The sequence below is a fragment of the Phascolarctos cinereus genome, unplaced genomic scaffold, assembly GCF_003287225.1.
Source record: "Phascolarctos cinereus isolate Bilbo 61053 unplaced genomic scaffold, phaCin_HiC Scaffold_1;HRSCAF=81, whole genome shotgun sequence".
Taxonomy (NCBI): domain Eukaryota; kingdom Metazoa; phylum Chordata; class Mammalia; order Diprotodontia; family Phascolarctidae; genus Phascolarctos; species Phascolarctos cinereus.
The window spans coordinates 17004252-17023518 of record NW_027555514.1 but is presented as its reverse complement, the minus strand read 5'-3'; the positions used below and the strand labels follow the sequence as shown (position 1 = coordinate 17023518).

The 19267-nt window shown below is 43.9% G+C and overlaps 1 protein-coding gene across 11 annotated transcripts in view; it reads right to left on the bottom strand.

Annotated features, from left to right (window-relative positions):
* Positions 1-7357: 7357 nt before the first annotated feature.
* The window catches only part of SNX10 (sorting nexin 10), a 63101-nt gene continuing 51191 nt past the window's right edge, over positions 7358-19267 (bottom strand). For all 11 annotated transcript variants that reach the window (XM_020993398.2, XM_020993397.2, XM_078150996.1 and 8 more), the window contains 3 exons: positions 18395-18493; positions 9719-9934; positions 7358-9262 (listed from right to left, as the gene is read on the bottom strand). In XM_020993398.2, coding sequence (XP_020849057.1) covers positions 9181-9262; positions 9719-9934; positions 18395-18493 — 397 coding nt within the window. In that variant the 3' untranslated portion in view covers positions 7358-9180. The remainder of the gene's footprint in view (positions 9263-9718; positions 9935-18394; positions 18494-19267) is intronic.

Below are 19267 nucleotides of genomic sequence, written 5' to 3'. Positions count from 1 at the left end.
CTTTGGACTAATGCACTTGTTACTACAGACTTCTTTATCAGGGAAAAGACGCAAAATGTTTTCAGTGTGGGACTCTGCTTATCTTCACGTATAAATGATCCCTATGGAGGAGCTGCTGGATTAATCTTATCACACAGTTCAATAGGAAAAAGACTGTTCTTGAGAAATACAAACCAACCATTTTGATTCATTTCTGGGACCTGCAGGAATCCAGGAATTTGCCGATTATCAAAGCAAAAATATGGGGGTGGGGAGATGAAAGATCATAGGTTGACAGCTGGAAGGGAGATATCTGGTCCTGCCTCCTTCTTTTGCAGATAAGGAAACTGAGGCCCCTAGAGGTTAAGTGGTTCCATGAAACTGTTCTGCTACTTTCAGATCATCAGAAAGAGGCTGGACATCAATGATTTTTTTTTTATTCATTAAGTATTATGCAACGTGGAAAAGAAGACAGATCAGATTACAGGCGAAGTATTCATTCTGTGACTTCAGGGATTTGTGTGGTCTGACCAGGAGACAGGCAACGTGCTTGAGAGGAGCCCAGTCTCTCTTTCACCATTATGAATTATTCATTTATGGACATGGCATTACAAGAAATCACATTTTCCCCTGCTAAGACTCTTAGACTCTGACTCTCTCTCTCTCTCTCTCTCTCTCTCTCTCTCTCTCTCTCTCTCTCTCTCTCTCTCTCTCTCTCTCTCTCTCTCTCTCTCTCCCCCTCTCTCTCTCTCTCTTCCTCTCCCCTCCCTACCCCCAGAAATCCAGAGTCCATATAAAACAGTTCCATTTTGCCAACAGGACCAATCCCTCCCTCCTTTTGCCTTCTCCCAAGGTGCTTGCATAACCACATCGCCTTATGATCACACGACTGCAATTAATGTATTCTTTCACCTGGCGACGCCGGTGCTCCACAGAGATATCAGCTGGGTGAGCGAAAGTTCCTTCCCCTGGTGCAGGAAGGTGATGTCCTCCCCTGGTCCTTCCTTCCGCCCACCCCCAGAATCCTGCCCTGCCCCCTGACTGCAGCCTTAGCTCGCCCTCACTAAGCCTCACTGTCATGGAAATTCCAGATGCTACCAGAATAAGGGGCTCAATCCCTATTTGCCAGCTCTAATATGAAATCTGTCAGAGCCCAAATGAATGAGTTCCAAATTCCTTACATCACAATAACAGGTTAAGACTGGTCAATTAATTACACCAATCCTTCCCGATTCATTGTGCGGCGGGGGCCCAGATTGTGTCTGGCCCACACAAGGCCTTTGGGCGCCTGCTGTTTTGCAGAAGGACCCCGTTTGAGTGGAGGCTGCCTGTGACGGCAAAATGTTAAATACCACAGGTTAAATTTGCACTTTTCAGAAATTGCTTTAGTTTTTTAAAAGATTTTAAATTAAAACACAGAGCATTGTTGGGGTACAATACAGAGACTAAGGGGGCTCTGGCTGAATGGAAAGAGATGCCCCACAGAGGCGAGTGCCCACTGGTGGCCTCCTGCATCTATTCCCCTATTCCCATGTCTCTCTTTGAGGAGAGAGGGACATTTGGGAGAACACATAGGCTGTGTGCTAATTGGATCCTGGACTACCTCACTATAAACAAACCCGATCTATGAAAAACCTGGGTTCACCCAAAAGATAAATAAAAAGGAGACGATTCATTTTACAAGAGGATGTTTCATTTTACAAAAGCATTCCAATAAAAACTTCATTAGCTAACTAGCTCCCACTGGACTCGATGGGATGGTGCAATTTACAAAAACATGACTCGTACGTGTTTTCGTTTGCAGGTATGTGAGCGTATGCCTTTGTGTGGGAAAGGGATGGTGTGCAGCCACTGCACTAGAAACTTGCGTGGGCGCTGTGCCTGAAGAAAACTCCCAATTGGCCAGCCCCTCCCCCTCATAAGTTCCTAAAAATCTGGAATTAGAGGGATCAAAGATCACAGACTGAAAACTGCAAGGGACCTTTGGGGCACCTATTAATCAGTCAGTCAACCAACAAGTATTTATTAATAACAAATATAAATATCATAGCTACTAGTATTAATAATGATGAGCTCACAATGCTATGGCACAATTCTACAGCACTTTTACAGGTGAGGAAACTGAGGCAAACAAAGGTTGAGTGACTTGGCCAGGGTCACACAGCTAGCAAGTGTCTGAGGCCCAATGTGAACTCAGCTTTGATTCCAGGTTCAGTGCCATATCCACTGGGCCACAGAATCTCCCACATTAGCAACTATATATGATTTATAGCCTTAGATATTTGCCTGGGCCAGTGAGACATCTAATGGCATACTGGTGATCACAACATTAGTATGTTCAGAGACCACATGTGAACAAATATATGTACACATACACACATGTATTTGCTACGGTATATGTACAGACACAGATCATATATGTAATTACCATATGTGCTATATATGTGGTATGTGTGTATAGCTATAGACACAGACATATTAGCTATCTATGGTTTACTTACTACAGCCCTGAAAGGCAGATAATGCAAATATTACTGTCCCCATGTTGCTGATGAGAAAACAGAGTTCATGGAAGTCAAATGACCTTTGCCCACGGTAACTGATCTCAAGTAGGAAAATGGTAAGAGCAATGGCGTTGCATCCTATCTCTACCCCTTATTTGCCTTTATAAACTTGAACAAATCACTTCTCTGGCTTTCTTCAGTTTCCTCATCTGAAAAATAAGAGGAGTGGGACCAGATGTTAAGTTTTAGAATTAGGAGTTGTACATTATTTACGACTGTACCAGCAATATTCTGTGTGTGTGTGTGTGTGTGTGTGTGTGTTCCCAAGAAAGCCAGTTTGGGAGTCAGGAAGACCTGGGTTCAAGTCTCCCCCCTTTGCCATTTAGGCATATATTGCTGTGTGACCCAAGCCCTCATTTAACCCTTCAAGTGCCTCAGATAATTCCCCAAAACTGTGAAGCTCTAGAGCTGGTGCTATCTTCATTGGTACAGGAAATTCCTTCACTGGGACTCCTCTTATCAATTCAATCACAGGTCCTGACGCCCTCCCCCCCAAAAAAAAACCCAACTTGATGTACAGCATATACTTTATAAGTGCAAAGATGGGTAGTGGCCTCCAAATCTTTTTGATCACATGCCTATCAAAAATTTCTGGATATGCACTTCCAGTATAAGTTTATCTATTTACTTTAAATTACACGCCTTTGCTTTCATACCAATAGTTATGTACACTATAAAAACGTACACAGAAAAAGAGATTAGAAAAGGATGAGATAATGATGAAATGATATCGGATCCTGGGGCACTAGGGATGCCTAAGAGTTTGTAGAACCCGCGAGGTGCCGTGCTCAGACGTCTATTTTGTGAAAGCCATTTTGGCAGCTGTATGAAGATCATGAATTGTAGTTGTCAGGGAGACTGTTGCAACAATCTAGGTGAGAGGGGATGAGGGTCAGAACTAAGGGGGAAGCTGTGTACACGGAGAGAAGGGGCCTACTTTCACGACCACCAGTGTGAACCCTAGGTACAGCCTGCCATCCTTGGTTCTAGCACTGCATGCCCCATCAGTGCATTGCGAATTAGACCTGAGGTGCCAGTCTGTATCTGAGGTCCAAGGTTCCGAAGGATGCGTTCTCTAAACAGGGGTTAGGGCTTTACGTATGTGTGCATTATGTGTTCTAATGTGCAGATCGATATTGAAATGGAAAAACAGAAACACATAAAAGTGAAAAGTGGTTGATGCTAGAATTGGGCGTCTCAATCACGGTTTTCTTACACTCCAAGCGATGACTCCCATAGTAGTGTTCCCTAGGGAGAGTTGGGGCGCTGGCCGCCCGCCTCCGCGCCCGTCTCGCGAGCGCCTCCAGACGGCCTCCAGTCCCAAGGCTACATTGTAGCCAATTACAAAGGGGCCTTTCCACCGGCGGGCTGCGGGGTCCGCGAGCAGAACCTGCTAAGCCGCGCTCCTTCCAGAAGCCTAGGAATAACGAACTAGACGCAGCTCTTAAGACCAAGGGGGGATCCGCGGGCGGCCAGGGAAAGGCGGGGGACCCAGAACGGCCGGCGTGGGTGGGCGGCGGGCTTTTGTACTGGCAGGCGTGCAGAGTGGACACCCTGAGGAAGGCTGTGGATTTCCGGCCCCAGAATTAAGGCCTTGGGCTCCCAGACCTGACCCTCGAGACCAGGGCACTCGTGGAAGTCTGGGCCTGCTTCCTCCTCCCGACCGCGCCCTGGCTCCAAGTTGCCCGCCCCCAGGCCCGCGAAACAAAGGGCTTCTGCGGAACCCGGGATCGGGGGCGGGGGGTGGGTCCATCCTTACCCGGCCCGGACAGGGCCTCCTCGTCCCCGCCGTGCGTGGCACGCGCACGCACACACAAAGGCGTGCCCTTGTACCTCCAGTCCCAGACAGACGCACGCGTGCGCACGTACACCCAGACCCAGACAGACAAAAGCGCGTGCACACGCGCACGCACGCAGCCACAAACTGAACCACACGAACGCGCGCACGCACAGACAGACCTACAAACGTGGAAGCAGCCTAAGAGAAAGGCTAGTGCGCAACTAACTCTCCCCTGATGCAGATACAGGCATAGGTGCGGTACACGCTCATATATATAATCTACACTCATAATCAATGACCCACACAGGCGTGCAGGCACGACACTCGCAGTTACACGCACGAGTGCACACGCACAGCTGCACACACCCACTGCCACAGACATTCAGCTAGCCACGCAGGCGCACATAAACACGCACAGACTGGCGTAGACACAACGAAGTTCGCCGGCCACACAATGGCGCTTTTTTTTTTTTACTGAATAAATGAGTCTTTCACCCAACACAAAACGTGGAGACAGGTGGGGGCTCCCTCCCTCTCACTGATGCACGGTAGTGTGTGGGTGATCATTAAAGTCCTCGACCACAGCTCTCCACCCCCGGATAGGACTGGAGAGAGGGGAGGAGGGGGAGGCATCCCAAGCCACAGCCACCACCACCCCCTTCCGTGGTCCTATGTGGAGTGGGGTTTAATCCTGGACAAGGGGGCTCGCCAGGCCTGGGATTTTATGCAGCCGGGGCTCGGGGCCCCCACTCAGCCTGTCTGCGCAGTAAATTGCAGTCTTTTTGTGGACGTGGTTGTTCACACTCCTTCTCCTCCCCCCGCCCCTTTTTGTTGCGGTTGCTATGGGTTACCAGGGCGGTTGCCATGGGTTACGGGACCAAGGCCGGCTGCCTGGTTACCTGACAAACAGTCCCAGCAGCCCGAGCCTGCTGGAGACTGTGCATACTGCAAGCCAAGGCTGGGGAGGAGGGGAGGACGCGCGCGTGCGGGGCACACAGAGAAACACGCAGAGAGAGCGCGTGAGCGTGTGCGCAGGCCACTGAGACAGACCCTCGCACACAGTCAGTGTGTGTTTGCAGCTTCAGGAAAACTACTGCAAGTGGGTGGGGGGGAGCAATAAAGAAGGCCCGGAGGTAAGAAGATAGCCAGAGCGCTGCTTGAGAAGCTGCCCGGCCTCTGGCTGCAGAGCCAGGGCGTTGGCGAGGGGGACCAAGGAGGGAGGAGGGGAGCTGTCTCTCGAGCTCGCCACCGAGAGTGTCCAGACACAAGAGTGTAAAGGCACGGGTAAATGGGGCTTCGTCCTGGGGGTGTTTTTCCTTTTTCCGATATAGTCCATGGTTCAGAAGGCGTAGGAATTTTGCAGAAAAAGAAAAGGGTCGTGGACGAGCAGAATGTAAACTGCTAAATCAGTTCTGTCCAGTGAGTGCACTTGTCAGGACAATGAGGGAGGAAAGTTTCCTGCAAGAAAAAGAAGCTCCAGAGTAGGGTCTGACTTCAGGGGACAGTGGTGCCTTGGGGCTGTCCTTCTGCAGGAGGGACCCAGAATTGTAAACACTGGCTCTTTTTTTTTTTTAAGGCAGCGTTGCTTACCTTATTTACATATTCTTCAGATTCTCATATCCATCATACGAACTGTAACCATTTCTTGTGAGAGGTTTTTTTTGGGGGGAGCGTCATTGGAGGGACAGCGGTGCTTTGTAAAGTTGTCGCTAAAAACTTTAATTCCATGCAGCATAGAGGGTTTTTTTTCATCTAAAAACTTTATTCCAGCCCCTCTACACCATAAAACCAGCAAACAACAATTTTTTTTTCCTGGAAAAAAAATATTTCCACCCCGGATCAGGGTGAAAAGGGTGCATTGTGTTCTAAATGTAGCAACAAAATATCTTGAAATGTTAAGGATGTTCAGTTAGAAAGAGTAAGGAGCAAGGGGTTTGGGGGGAGACAGATATGGGGGAGCATTTTTGTCTTAAATATTTAAAGGCCTATCTTGCATACACCATTGTGGCTCAAGGGCTGAAAATGTCCTTGTGGCTTGACGATGGGGAATCTTCAGGGAGCTAAAGAAGATTATTTCCAAATAAAACTAAAATGGTTGTTGAATATACTTCCAGAATTGGGACTAAATTCATCCTTTTTTATTTATAAGAACTGCTAAGGAAATTTGCCTCTTCTCTTTTCCAAATACATGTTTGTATTTAATTATGCAATAAAATGTGAATTAGTCTTGGAGAAAACTGCCACGCTGGCAAAACCTTTCTCAACGGACGTTGCTTAGAAATGCTTGTGAGCTTAAAAATACCAAGTTACTTCCGTGGAGCACTGTCCTTTTGGTAGCAATTTTAAAAGCATAACATTTAAAAAATATATTAATTATAATCCTAAATGTAGGACTTTTGAATAGCATAACAGGTCTTTGAATTTCGTGGTGGAAACCTTCAAGTTCCACATAAACCAATTAAAAGGAAGGGTGAGGAGAGGTAGGGAAGTATTGCCTTTAAAAAAAAATCCCAAATATCTAAGTTAATAAGAGCCTAGGAACGACTACTCCCAGCAAACCATAAAACGTTATCAAGTATTTGACATTTGCTTTTTTTATATTTATTTTTTAAATAAAAAAATTTAAATAAAAATCACTGAATGGCACTTACTCGCCATGAGTTACCCTAAGTGTTTTTGCCTCCATGGAAAGGTTTATATGGAATCAATCCAGGTAAGTAAGAATGCCAACAAAGATTTGAACAAAGCATGGAAATGGGGGTGGGGGGGGAGAGGTTTAGTTCAACAGAGCAGCTATGTCACATCCAAATTCATGACACTGGCAGGAAATAACTTATTTAGTCGACCTGTGTTTGGAAATCAAGACAACCAAACCAAAAATAACACCCCCAAACTTTAACCGTAAAACAACCATTTGGGAAAACTAAATTCAATTTGCCAGCATTCTTTAGGTGATTTTAGAAATAAAGATCTCAGTGAAAAAAAATGAATGTTTTTTTGTTTGTTTCTCAGAAATAAACCAAACAGGCCAGACTAGATTTCTTCACGTTTAATTTAGAAACAAAAATCCACTGAATCTTACAGGACAAATTACAAGGTAGACATTTTGATATTTATGTTACAAGATCTAAAAATAACAGTAAAATTTATGGCTGATCACGTTTTCTAAAAATATTCCAAAAATGAAATAGTGATTGTAAATTCAAATATATATTGCTAAGAAAAATAAATAAATCTAATACCTAGATGGCAAGCCACCCCCTCCTTCTTCCCTTACCCCCACCGTTACCACGGTGATTAGAAAAGCTCTTAAATCTTGGGGGAGGGGGTTCCCCTGTTTTCAATTAATGGCTCTCCCATGATGCAGTAACAGGCCTCACATACTAAATCAAGATCCTAAGCAAAATCTAATAAGAGTTTAGAGCAAACAAGAAAGCAAGACAGCAAAATTAAGAGAATAATTCTTGTCTTACGTTTTTTGTTTTGTGTTGTTATTTCAGCACAATCCTTTGACCTCTATTAGGAGCTTATTAATAATGGAATGGCAAAAAAACTCCGAAAATTAACTGCCTTTTGTAACCATCTTCCCCCAGCCTCCAGGAGGAAAAGCTAAGAGAAGCAACAAGTTACCTCCATTTCTTTGTAAATATCTTCCTGCCGGTTTCTCAGAAGGGAAACCGATTACTTTGTGCAACTGGACAAGGAAGAAATTTGGATAATTATCTTATTAAAGTGCTATGTCAACAGAAAGTTATCTAAGGGCATATTTTACTAGACTGCAACATTTCTCAAGTGTAGCCTTAAAGGGGGTAAGGGAATCGATACTTTTTTTTTTAATGCATAATCAGTTAGTTAATCTTATTTCCTAAGCTAGCAGAATACTTTTTGGTAAACATCATCTTTAGTCTTGTTTTTAAGACCTGTCTTTCCATTTAATGAAGAAGTTAGTAACAACCCTTAGAAATACTGAAAAATATCAAGTGAAGAAATGACACATTTTGAAAGAAAATAAATGAATCTCTTATCTGCCAAATGCATGACAAAAGCAAGGCCGAGGATCCCCAAATCTGAGGCTTAGGCTGATCCTTGATTGTGAAGATGTTTTGCTAAGTCTGAAGGGACATTAATTGCCATATTTATTTGAATTTGCACTCTTGAGTAAAAAAAATTTTAATACTGGTCTGTGTTCCTAAGCTGTATGTTCCATCTGTGTGCACAATAAATCTAGCTGGTACTGAGTCAGCCACACACTCACACCAACATCCCAGTTTTTCCCTGTATAGGGGATGGAGCCACAAGGTATCAGCAAATCTTGGTGATCTACTGCAACGGGGGATGGTCTTTGCTCGAATAGGGCCTGCAAGATCCTGTGACAGGTTTCAAAAGTCTGTTTGAAGTGACATGTTAATGTAGGGGAAATGCAATATCCTGCTTTTCAACTGTGTTTATATACCAAGTGTATTTTTAATTGAACAAAATCAAAGGTTTTACATAGCATATACAAGTTTAAATTCACACCTTTACATTAACATAAATCATTTCCTATTGGAGCAGGAGCTGATTCATCAATCATTTTTATCCTGAAAATTCAGTATTAGGCATTTTACTGACTCATAGCCAAGAGAGTTTTCCTTCTCCTCTGCCTCGACCAAAATAAGACAACATAAAATCCTGAACTGGGAACCATTAATGAACTTCAAAAAAAAAGGGGGGGGGCAACAGCTTTGAGAACACACCACCAATCACGTCTCCTTGACAGAAGTGCTTTATGTAGGGAGGTACTATTGTGAACCAACCCTGTCCTTATGACATGGGCATAATTTCCTATTTCTAAGATAGTAACGTGAAGATAATTTTTCAGGATTCTTGAAGAGTGGGGTTTGTTTTACATCCGTGTGGACTGCTGTCTTTACAACTGTGACCAAGCCCGGAGGATGAACTGCAAAAAAAAAAAAAGAGAGAGAAAAAAAATAATAAAAAGAGGAAATTGGTTTTCACAACACACTCAAAGGCTGAGTAACAGAGGAGAACTTTAATTATCTCCAGTCACAAAGAGAGACAGGAAATTTGGACTTTTAATTAGCCATTTGGAGTGCAGTTGGATATTTTTTTAGCTAGATAATTTAAACGCGAATAATTCAAGTCTGACTAAATGAAATTCACATAATCAGAATGCAGATAATTGAATTTCTACTGCATTCATTAATTCAGTGTGGAGGTGTGTGTGAAGACTTCTATGATGAGCTGTCACAGCTCAATAAAATCTCAGTCAATTACTTTTTTCATTATCTTAGTATTACATCAACAAAAAAGTGAAGAGTGTGTGTCTGTACACAAATATGTGGAATGTAAATACATATACACATATATGAAAAAAATGAATGTAACAAAGTACCTTTCTGAGCCGTACTCTATAGAATTGTCTTTTTTCCCCCCCTCATCATCTTCTTCGGGAAAACGTCTGTTTGAGGAAGCAAACTTATGAATTGCTTCAGCAACAGAATATCTTGTCTGTCCAGAAACACAGGCCTCAATATCTTCAGAACTTAAGTGACTCTGTAAGAAGAGGTGAAGTCTGCTGTCCGAGAGCAAAAGGGCATTTTGTAGGATCCTATTTAAAAATACAGACATACGTAAGGTTGGGAGACTGCAAAGGATGACTGTGTGGCCTGAAAAAGAAAAACATTTTTTAAAATATCATGAGAAAGATCACATCAACTAGACCTACAATTAAGGTAGACACCTATTAAGGTGATGTTAGCATATGTTAACTTTTATTAAATTATTTGGAATTTTAGGTGAGTAAAAACATGAAGCTAATAGAGAAAGACATCTGTTATAAGAATAACTCCAAGGGCATTTCTGCAATTTACCCATCTGCCATGGCTGTGCAGAGCAATTACAGAAATGTTTTGCTTATATAATCATAGAAATTTATTCTCCTTTAAAGAAGTTTTTCAATGGCTAACCACTAACTCAGCTCAGTGATCTTTACTGGTTAGACTGTACTGAGACATCAAGTTTCTCAAGGACGCTTAGTTTAAAACAAATACATGTGAATAATGGGATACCTTAAGTTTAGACATGTTTTACAAATTTGCTTTGACTTATAAGATGTATATGCTTAGATATGGACATATGAAGTCTGGCTTAAGTAAGATTTTTTTTAATAATCCTAAATCTGAATTTAACATTTCTCCCATATCTTTACCTGCATCAGGATTTGGGTTGTTAGAATCAGCAACCTAATTTAAGAATTATTTCTTTTCATTAAGCATGTGGCTAGAATCTGAGGCACCTGGGGTGTCTGTGAAGTTAAACCTCTTACGTTACAGCAAGATTTGTCCAAAGATATGACCAAAGATTCTAACTCTCGTATCACAATTATGTCTTGGGGACATTACTACATACATACTAAATTCCAGCCGATGAGTAACCATGGATATATTGTAATGGAGGATCTTCTGTTTAGGAAACACGCTTCCTCTGATTCGACAATTCATGTAAACCTAAACACTATCACCTCTTACCCAAGCCCAGGAAGGTCTGGGTTTGATCTTTGATGCATTGTTCAATGATAGGTGAATTTCTTGTAACTGACATAACACAGGAGCTTGCAACAACAACTTTAAGTGGCCAGAATTAGCGCTGTCCAAAATCCAAAGACAGGCTTGTGGAATTACGGAACTTTACAGCCAGCTCTGTGGAATACAGGTTCTTCCCCATCAAACAAAATGGACCTGATTTTTTCTGGTTTTGGAGACTTGACTACATGAGGAGTGTGCATATGGGGTTTATTTTTATCTCCTTAAAAATCTAGGGTTATCAATATGATGGAAAGACTCCATTTATTTAGGCTCATATATATGATATAGATAGATAGAGATGGCTATATATAGCTCAAAATGAGATAGCCTGGATCAAATGAGATAATAATTGTTAAGCTTTTAGAACAGTGCCTGGCACATAGTAAGTGCTATATAAATGTTAGCTAATACGCCTAGACGTATGTACATTTGTATTATATACAGAAGAATATTTTTTCTTTTGAAGATGCACTTTGAGCCTTTGCATCCTGTGAGGAATTGGTATTTGCACATGTCTGCATGTGTGTTCATATGTGTATGTGTGTCGATGTGAGTGTGTTTAATTATACATATTATATGTACACAAGCATGAATGTGTATGTGTACAGGTATATAAATTGTGTGGTTATGCATACAGACAGGTGAGAATGTGACTCTCAGTATAGAGACTGTGATAAAATGCATAGACTGAAAATGGGCATTTGTGCCCAGACACATGAATATTCGTCCGTACGTGTGTCAATGTGTCTACACCGATCCCAGTACCTAGTACATTAACATATTTTGTGTATATGTGTACACATGTATACAATGTATTTCTTTAATATTGTGCTTTGCTAAGTGCTTGTATCTTTGAAGGACATGGCATGTACATTTATATTTATGTGAACACATATGTGAACATACTTAGCAAAGCATTGCATCAAACAAAAAAAAATCACACACACACACACATAGAGATTTCCTCCACAGACAAAATAGACCGAGGTTTCCTTTTCCAGCCTGGTCCTAAAAGAATTTCTAAACAGCACAAGTTTTGGGCCACCCAAAGATGGCTAAAGGGTTGATATTTTTTAAATGTGATATTTCCAAGCCAGAAGTCTAAATCATTCCCCTTTGCCTTGCCCCCCCACGCACCCCCCCAAAAAAACCCTAATGTGCTCATTCCATGAAAAAACGGCACACAACACTCAATTCCAGCCACTATCCTCAGTTTGACCCCACTCAGAAAGTTTGCTTTCTGCATTTGCAAATGACTCTCATGCATTAAATATTTCCAGTGAGGAGGAGCTCGGTAAGGACCCCGCCCATCGCAATAAACTTTTCTGCGCTGGACGTGGGGGGAGGGTCGCAGATGGGGGTTGAGGGTACAGTTTCACCCGGGGCTTCCTGCCCCTTACCTTCAGCCCCTTCCTGCCCGCCAGCCTGGGGATAAGTAACTCTTCCTGAGATTGAACTTAACTGCTTTGTTGCTGTGGAAATGAATTTTATTTTCTTTATAAAATAATGGGCAATCTTTAAAATTGATTTCCGACGGTTTGAGGCATTACACCACAGAAGTAATGAGCACTAATGTCAATGATATCGGACACAAATTCATTTTGGCTTTATTTCATGTCTAAAGCAATTCGCCCAAGCCTTGAACTGCTCAAGCGCCGTTATTAACTTGCGAGCAAGCTAACACATGGGAGCAGCTAACGAACGTGGTAAGAGCCAGCCTGAGCCGAACCTCAAGGCTACTGGCCCTCTTCTCCGGCTATAATTCAATTTCCAATTTTACTTTACATTGGACTCATTAGTCCAGAGTTTTCTTTCCTGCTTAATGGCGCCACCTGGAGGGCACACCGGCGAGGCGCCGGAGGGCTCCAGCCGCAGCCTCCAAGGCTGAGGCCGGGCCGGGTGGGGCGGGGCCAGGCGGGGCCAGGCGGGGCCGGGCGGGAGGAAAGATGCTAGAACCCCCCTGAGGGCACTTTTCCGAAGCAGCTGCATCCCGGGCCTTCTGAAGGGGTTTCATTTTCTGGCCACTAAGCTGGCTTTGGAGAACACGCTGCCAGTCCTGGAGTGCTGGAACATGTTTTTAAATTTAAAAAAAAAAAACAGGCTTCCTTTCATTTTTGTGGGAGCAGCGGAAAAAAATAATCCTGCAGAGGAATTACTAAGGAAAAGGAAATGGGCATTCACAGTGGTCTAGCGCACTTCACTATAGCTCACCCCTCCCTGTCATGCTTCTCTTAATTTGGACATGCTGCCTTTCAGATGCTCCATCATTCCCCCGTCTTATATTTACCATACTTTCCCTAAACCAATCGGGATCCGATCCAGAGAACCTAACACGTGCCATATACAGTGCTGGGGATACAAAAACAAAATGATCCCGTGGAAAGGGTCCTGGTTTTGGAATTCAGAAGGTCTAGGATCAAATCCTACCCATTACAACCTTCCTGACCGTCCCTTCTCTGCCTCAGTTCCATCATCTATAAGATGAACAGGTTGGACTAGAAAGCCTCTGGGGTCCCTTCCAGCTCTAGCACTATGAAACTATTTAAAAAACTGGCTTCAAGGAACTAACATTCCCCTGGGGCTAGAGGTAGGGCGCAAAGAGAATAGATACACCATGTCAAGTATGATCATCAGTAAGTGTGATCATTCATGGGTGCTCCATGCTGAGGATGCAAGGACAAAATGCAAAACTGCCTGCCCTCAAGCAGCCTACATTCTCGCAGGTGGAAGAAAGGCCTACAGCCTGTAAACAGAGACGTGAACATGTGATCTTTTGGGGAGGCAGAAAGGAGCAACCACCAATGGGGGTGACTCAAGTTTTCCCATAAGAAGTGACCCACGACTGGGGGTGATGAATGACACTAGACAGCCTCAGAAAAACTGAAAAGTTGTAAAACACTTCACGTTTGATGGGGACTCTAAACAAATCTAATATAAAAGACTGACGCCTCAAACAAGTCTCGAATCTCCAATGGAATAGGGATTTTAAACAAACAATGGCTATTCTAAATAAATCTGCCTCACAAAATACATTTACAATTTAATACTGAGTCAGCACTTTTACAGAAAGAAGGAACAAAAAGGAAGGCTTGACTCAGCATCCAAAGTCTTCCTTTTGAATGGCTCTCTGGGAGAGAGGGACGCTGGGAAATGCAGGTGATGTTAAAACAGAAGACACACAAAACATTTAAGTCACTCCTTTGGCTTCACAAACTGAAGCTGTACAGAGACAAAGCATTTCCCCCTTTACACTGGACAGTCCAAAATCTGGCTTCCCTCACTGTGATTTTATTAGGTGCATTATACACACACAATTCTAATAGAAAGCACCGATGGGCTGCACCAATCTGTTCTCACGTTGCCTCATGATTTCCAGTGTCTCTTGGAACCTGGCCTAATAGCAGCTGCCTTTTTGGACAAGGGGGAAGGTTAACTGTTGGATTTAGGCTGTCTAAAAAACAACAAATTGACTGTCTGTTTGCATGCAGCCATTTGAGAAAGAAAGCAAACTTGGTCAGAATCACTGAAGACATCCATGATCTGTGTTCTGGTGCCCTCTACTGAACACAGACTTCCGACAGGAAAGGGGAGGATGTTTTCTCAGGGCCTTCTGAATCAAGCAGGTGAAATGAGCATGGCGGCCAACATTCATGAATGGGAAGATGTGCTAGCTGGCGCAGATTCAACCAGTGAGCTCCCTACCAGCTTCAAATGTATGATGCTATTCATCTACATAAACTAAGAGAAATTTTTAAACAGGAAAACCAGATGCCAAGGTTAGGAAAGGTTGGCAGTAGATGCCAGCTCACTACTTCAGCCCTGCCTCTCTCCTTTTGTCTCCCCTTATCAGCAAGTCACCTAACGTCTCTGACTTTCAGTATCCTCCTCTGTGAAGTAGAGGTAATAATAACTGCACCTAGCAAATGACACCAGACATTCAAATTAGCCAGTGAGGTGGGACAGTGGGTAGAGACAGCACTAGAGCTGGAATCAGAAAGACCTGAGTTCAAATCCAGCCTCAGACAGTTATTAGCAGTGTGACCCTGGGTGAGTCATTTCACCACCTCCTGCCTCAGTTTCTTCATCAGCTAAACAGAGATAACAATAGCACCTAATTCCAGGGTTATTGTGAAGATTCAATGAGATCACATCTGCAATGCACTATGCAATCTTTGGAGTACTATCTATAAATGGTAGCTATTCTATCATGCATGTAAAGTGCTTTGCAAAAACATTTGCATCAAACTAGTATTATTACTACTAGAAAAATACAGCAAGCTAAGGCCCTAGGAGCAGACTTTTTGCAAATACACCCCTTACTGTTTAATTCTGTAACTTTCCCATCATATAAATAATAGAGCAAAATCTATTTTACATTTAATCAGTAGAAGGAAAAAAACATGCCATCCTACACAAGTTATACATGTGGGGCACAAGAATTTTTACTTAAGACATATGAACCCAACAACTAATCACATTGGAGAAATGTAGGAATGACAGCCACTGCTGTTCGTATAGCATTTTAAGGTCTGCCAAAATCCTGGGAATCAGCTACTGAGTGGACATAATTGTCCCCATTTTACAGATGGGGAAACTGAGGCTTGCAAGGTGGCTTTCCCAGACAGGCAGTGTGGGACTCAAATCTAGGTAGTGCCCTTTTTACTCTACTGGAATGATTACAACAGATTTTCAAATAATGTCATTATCATAATTTAATAATTATTCATTAGATTAATAATTTAATAATAATTTTAATACTTCTGGCTTTCATTAGGAGGTGCTTGTGGTTTTGCATCTTCTATAGGTCTCTACGGAGACCCATTTGGGAGGGTGACGATGGAGCAGAGAGGGCCACACTTGGAATTCTGACCCTTAGGGGCTGTGCGACTGTGGTAAGACTGAGGTTTCAGTTTCCTCATCTGTGAAATGGGAATCATGTTGTGAGGAAACCCTACCTAACAGGGGTGACATGAACCTCAAATGACAAAAAGCGTGTAAAACATTGTGTAAACCATAACTCACTTATTTGCAAAGGCCAGCTGCTACTACTATTATCATTATTATTAGACCTGTACAGCTCTGAAGTGTACTTTGTTTCAAAGATGCCTTGAATGTAGCAATGTAGCAGGAATGAGCTTCCTCCAGAATGGCCTTTTGAATACCAATCATTTGAGGAAGATGGAATACTATCTAACGCTAATGCTTTCAGTTTGCAGCTTGGAAAATCGACATTTTTAAAAACAGATCCATAAGCACAGTAGATTTTACATTTCAATGCACTTCATAATAACATATATTTGCCCCCATCAGTGTTCTGTGCACACCAGCCATGAAAATGACTGCATTTTGTGCTGCGCCCATGTTCTAACGACTTCTCTGAATACATATCTTTTCCCCTGAGTTGCCTGTAAGCTCCTGGAGGGCGGGAGAAGTTCCTTTTATCTCTCTATCCTCAGCTCACCATTCAGTGCACAGAATAGGAGCTTAATAAATTTTTGTTGAACTAAGACTTGTAATTGCACTGATGTGGGGATGGTGAACACCTTCCCCCTCTCTGACCTGCAAAAGCCAATTCCTTCACTTGGACAGATCTACTGAGGTCAGGGTGTGGTCCCTGACCCAAACCCCATGCCAAGGCCTCAGGGGAGGACCCAAACAGACTTCTGCTGACCCCTGACCTCCCAACAGACCAACCAAGGAGAAGCAGCTCCGGCCAGCCCCCACCCCCACCCCAGAGGGCACATAAGCTCTAGTCAGCCCCTTGCCCAGCCCTGACCTGGGAAAGCCAATGATGGGTACATGGCTCCTGTTCAGAAGAAGAGCAGGGTCTTTAAGGAAAGACCTACAGCAGTGTGGTAACCCTGAAGACTACATCTGGAGGCCCCAGACTCAAATGGAGGGGAGAAGGGATAGGAAGGCCTCAAGGAACACAAAATGCATCCAGAAAAGTAAATACACCTTACCTACATAAAAGCAAAGTAATTTTCATGGGGAGGAGACAAAACACTGATGGGGTAGGGGACTCATGTTCTTATGAGGTGCATTAAAATGTGGGGAAGGGGAGTGGGGGAGGGGCCTGGGAAGGCTCCCAAAGATCTCTTCTTTGTCAAGCCAAGGGCTGCTCTAAAGGACACTGATGGTGAGGGCTTCCAGAGACTCAGCCTGGTGACTGTCTGTCTGTGACTTGCTCCTCTGGTCCCCTCTCTTCCTTACATCTTCCCTCATTTCCTCTCCTTTTTTCTCTCCCCAATTTCCCTCTATTCATCTATCATTTGGGTGTGTCCTGCACTAGGGGCTGGATCTCCACCCCCCTCAGCTTGTATAAAACCAGAGTGTGACCCAGACTCGGTGTGAAGCGTCGTTCAGCTCTGTTTGTTTTAGGAAAGGCAGGATGGTCCAGTAGACAGAGAGTCGGCAAGACCAGGGGTTCAGGTCCTCCCTCTGACACATCCTGGCTGCTCCCCCGGCCAAAGAGGAGCATTGCAACCCTCCTCTCCCGATGCCCAGAGAAGTCAGGGCAGACTGGAGCTGGCTGGAGCCAACCCTAAATTCTAAGCCATTCTATTTCCCCGGCGGGTGTGGAGGCCTGCAGCGTCTCTCCCCAGTGAAGGCAGCCCTGGATTGCTGCTCTCACTCTCAAGGCCTGCAGGAGCTGGGGCCTGCTCCTCTGGCTCTGCGGAAGCACGTGACCCAGGCTGCCTGGGCAGTTTTCCATGACGAAAAGCCTCAGAAAGGGAAAAAGAAAACCAGAGCACCCCCAAGGTGTCGTGCATCTGGACCACCACTGGGTGGCGCTCCAATACAGGACATGGATAGACTTTTTTTTTTTTTTTACAGGTTCGGAAAGAGAAATCGGTATCTGAGCTGCAAGGGACCTCAGACCTAGAACCTGAATGGGAACTCAAACCTGACAAAGGAGTGTCATCCCACCCTGCCCTCCAAGGAGGGGAACTGCAGTAAACCCACCTTACATTTGTATGACCATCCCCCTTTGAAAACGCACCCACCATCAATACAATCATCATTTATTAATCTCCCCAAAGGTCCCCACCCCACGGCTAGGCACTGAGGCTGCAAAGGCCAAGATCAAAGAGCTTAGACCGGGGAGGCAGTTCGGGAGAGGCTGAGTTCAAATCCCACTGTGACACTGTGGGCTTGTGGCTTAGCCTCAGTTTCCTCATCTGTAAAAAAAGATCCCTGCACTAGACAGCTTCTTGGGTCCCTTTCAGTTCTAAATCTACGTGACCCTGATTTCTAGCTTGACTCCCTGGAGACTTTGGGGGATTTCTTGGTAAAGCTCCTACTGGAGAAAGCAACATGTCCACAGAGAAGTATATACGTATTGCTGAGAGCTATTCGAGAGACTTTCAATTCAACTTGACAAGAAGCACCTACTATGAACCATGCACAGTGCTCAGAGCTGGGGACACACACACACACACACACACACACACACACACACACACACACACACACACACTTACTTTCTCAGAAATTCTTCCAGGCCTTGACGTCGCTGGTCAACATGCTGCTGATTATTCATGTTGAAAAACAGGTTTTTAGAAGGAAGTTCAGGAAGCTGTCTAATAATAAAGAAAAGGGGAAGGAAAAAAATCCCTCTCTTAGTAAACCCAAATGAAGTAATCTTGTAATCAAGCTGCTTTCGCCAACACACAGTGAAGGAACACAAGGTAGGGCAGGGGGGAAATCACAGCTTTTCATCTTCATGTGGAATGTAAATAAATGGACCTGGAGGAAAAAGAAACTACTTATTCACTGCCAGTGATAAGCAAGAAGCCGGAAAAGCCCAGAGGAGTCTTTTCAAAGTTGCCGACTTAGACGCAGCAATGAAAGAAATGTGGGGTTTGACTCATTATCTTGGGGGAAAATATGAAATTCAGTGATCCAGCCAGCATTTCCTCCTATGTGCGAGGCACCTGCCAAGGACCAGAGATACAAAGACAAGTGAAAACAGTCCCTGCTTTCATGGTTCTCATGCTCTACTGGGGAGGTGGGAGAGAGATGTAAGAATATACTAATAAGTAAATAGAGTCTAATTGTGAGGATAACAGGGTGGGGGTGGGCCAGCCCAGGAAAAGCTTCCCTTTGGAGGTGGGACCAGGAGGGGCTTCGGAAGGAATGGAGGACGGCCCTGGGCAAAGGCCTGTGGAATTCTGGGAGCATCCAGGGGCCTCACCTGCCCAGAATGGGGAAGAATGTGAAATAAGTTGGAAACATTGGCTGAAACCAGACGGTGAGGGGCTTTAAATGTCAAGCTGTAGACAGCATATCCTATTCCAGAGGTGATGCTCGATGGGCAGGGGAGTGACCTGGTAACAACTATCCTGACAAAGATG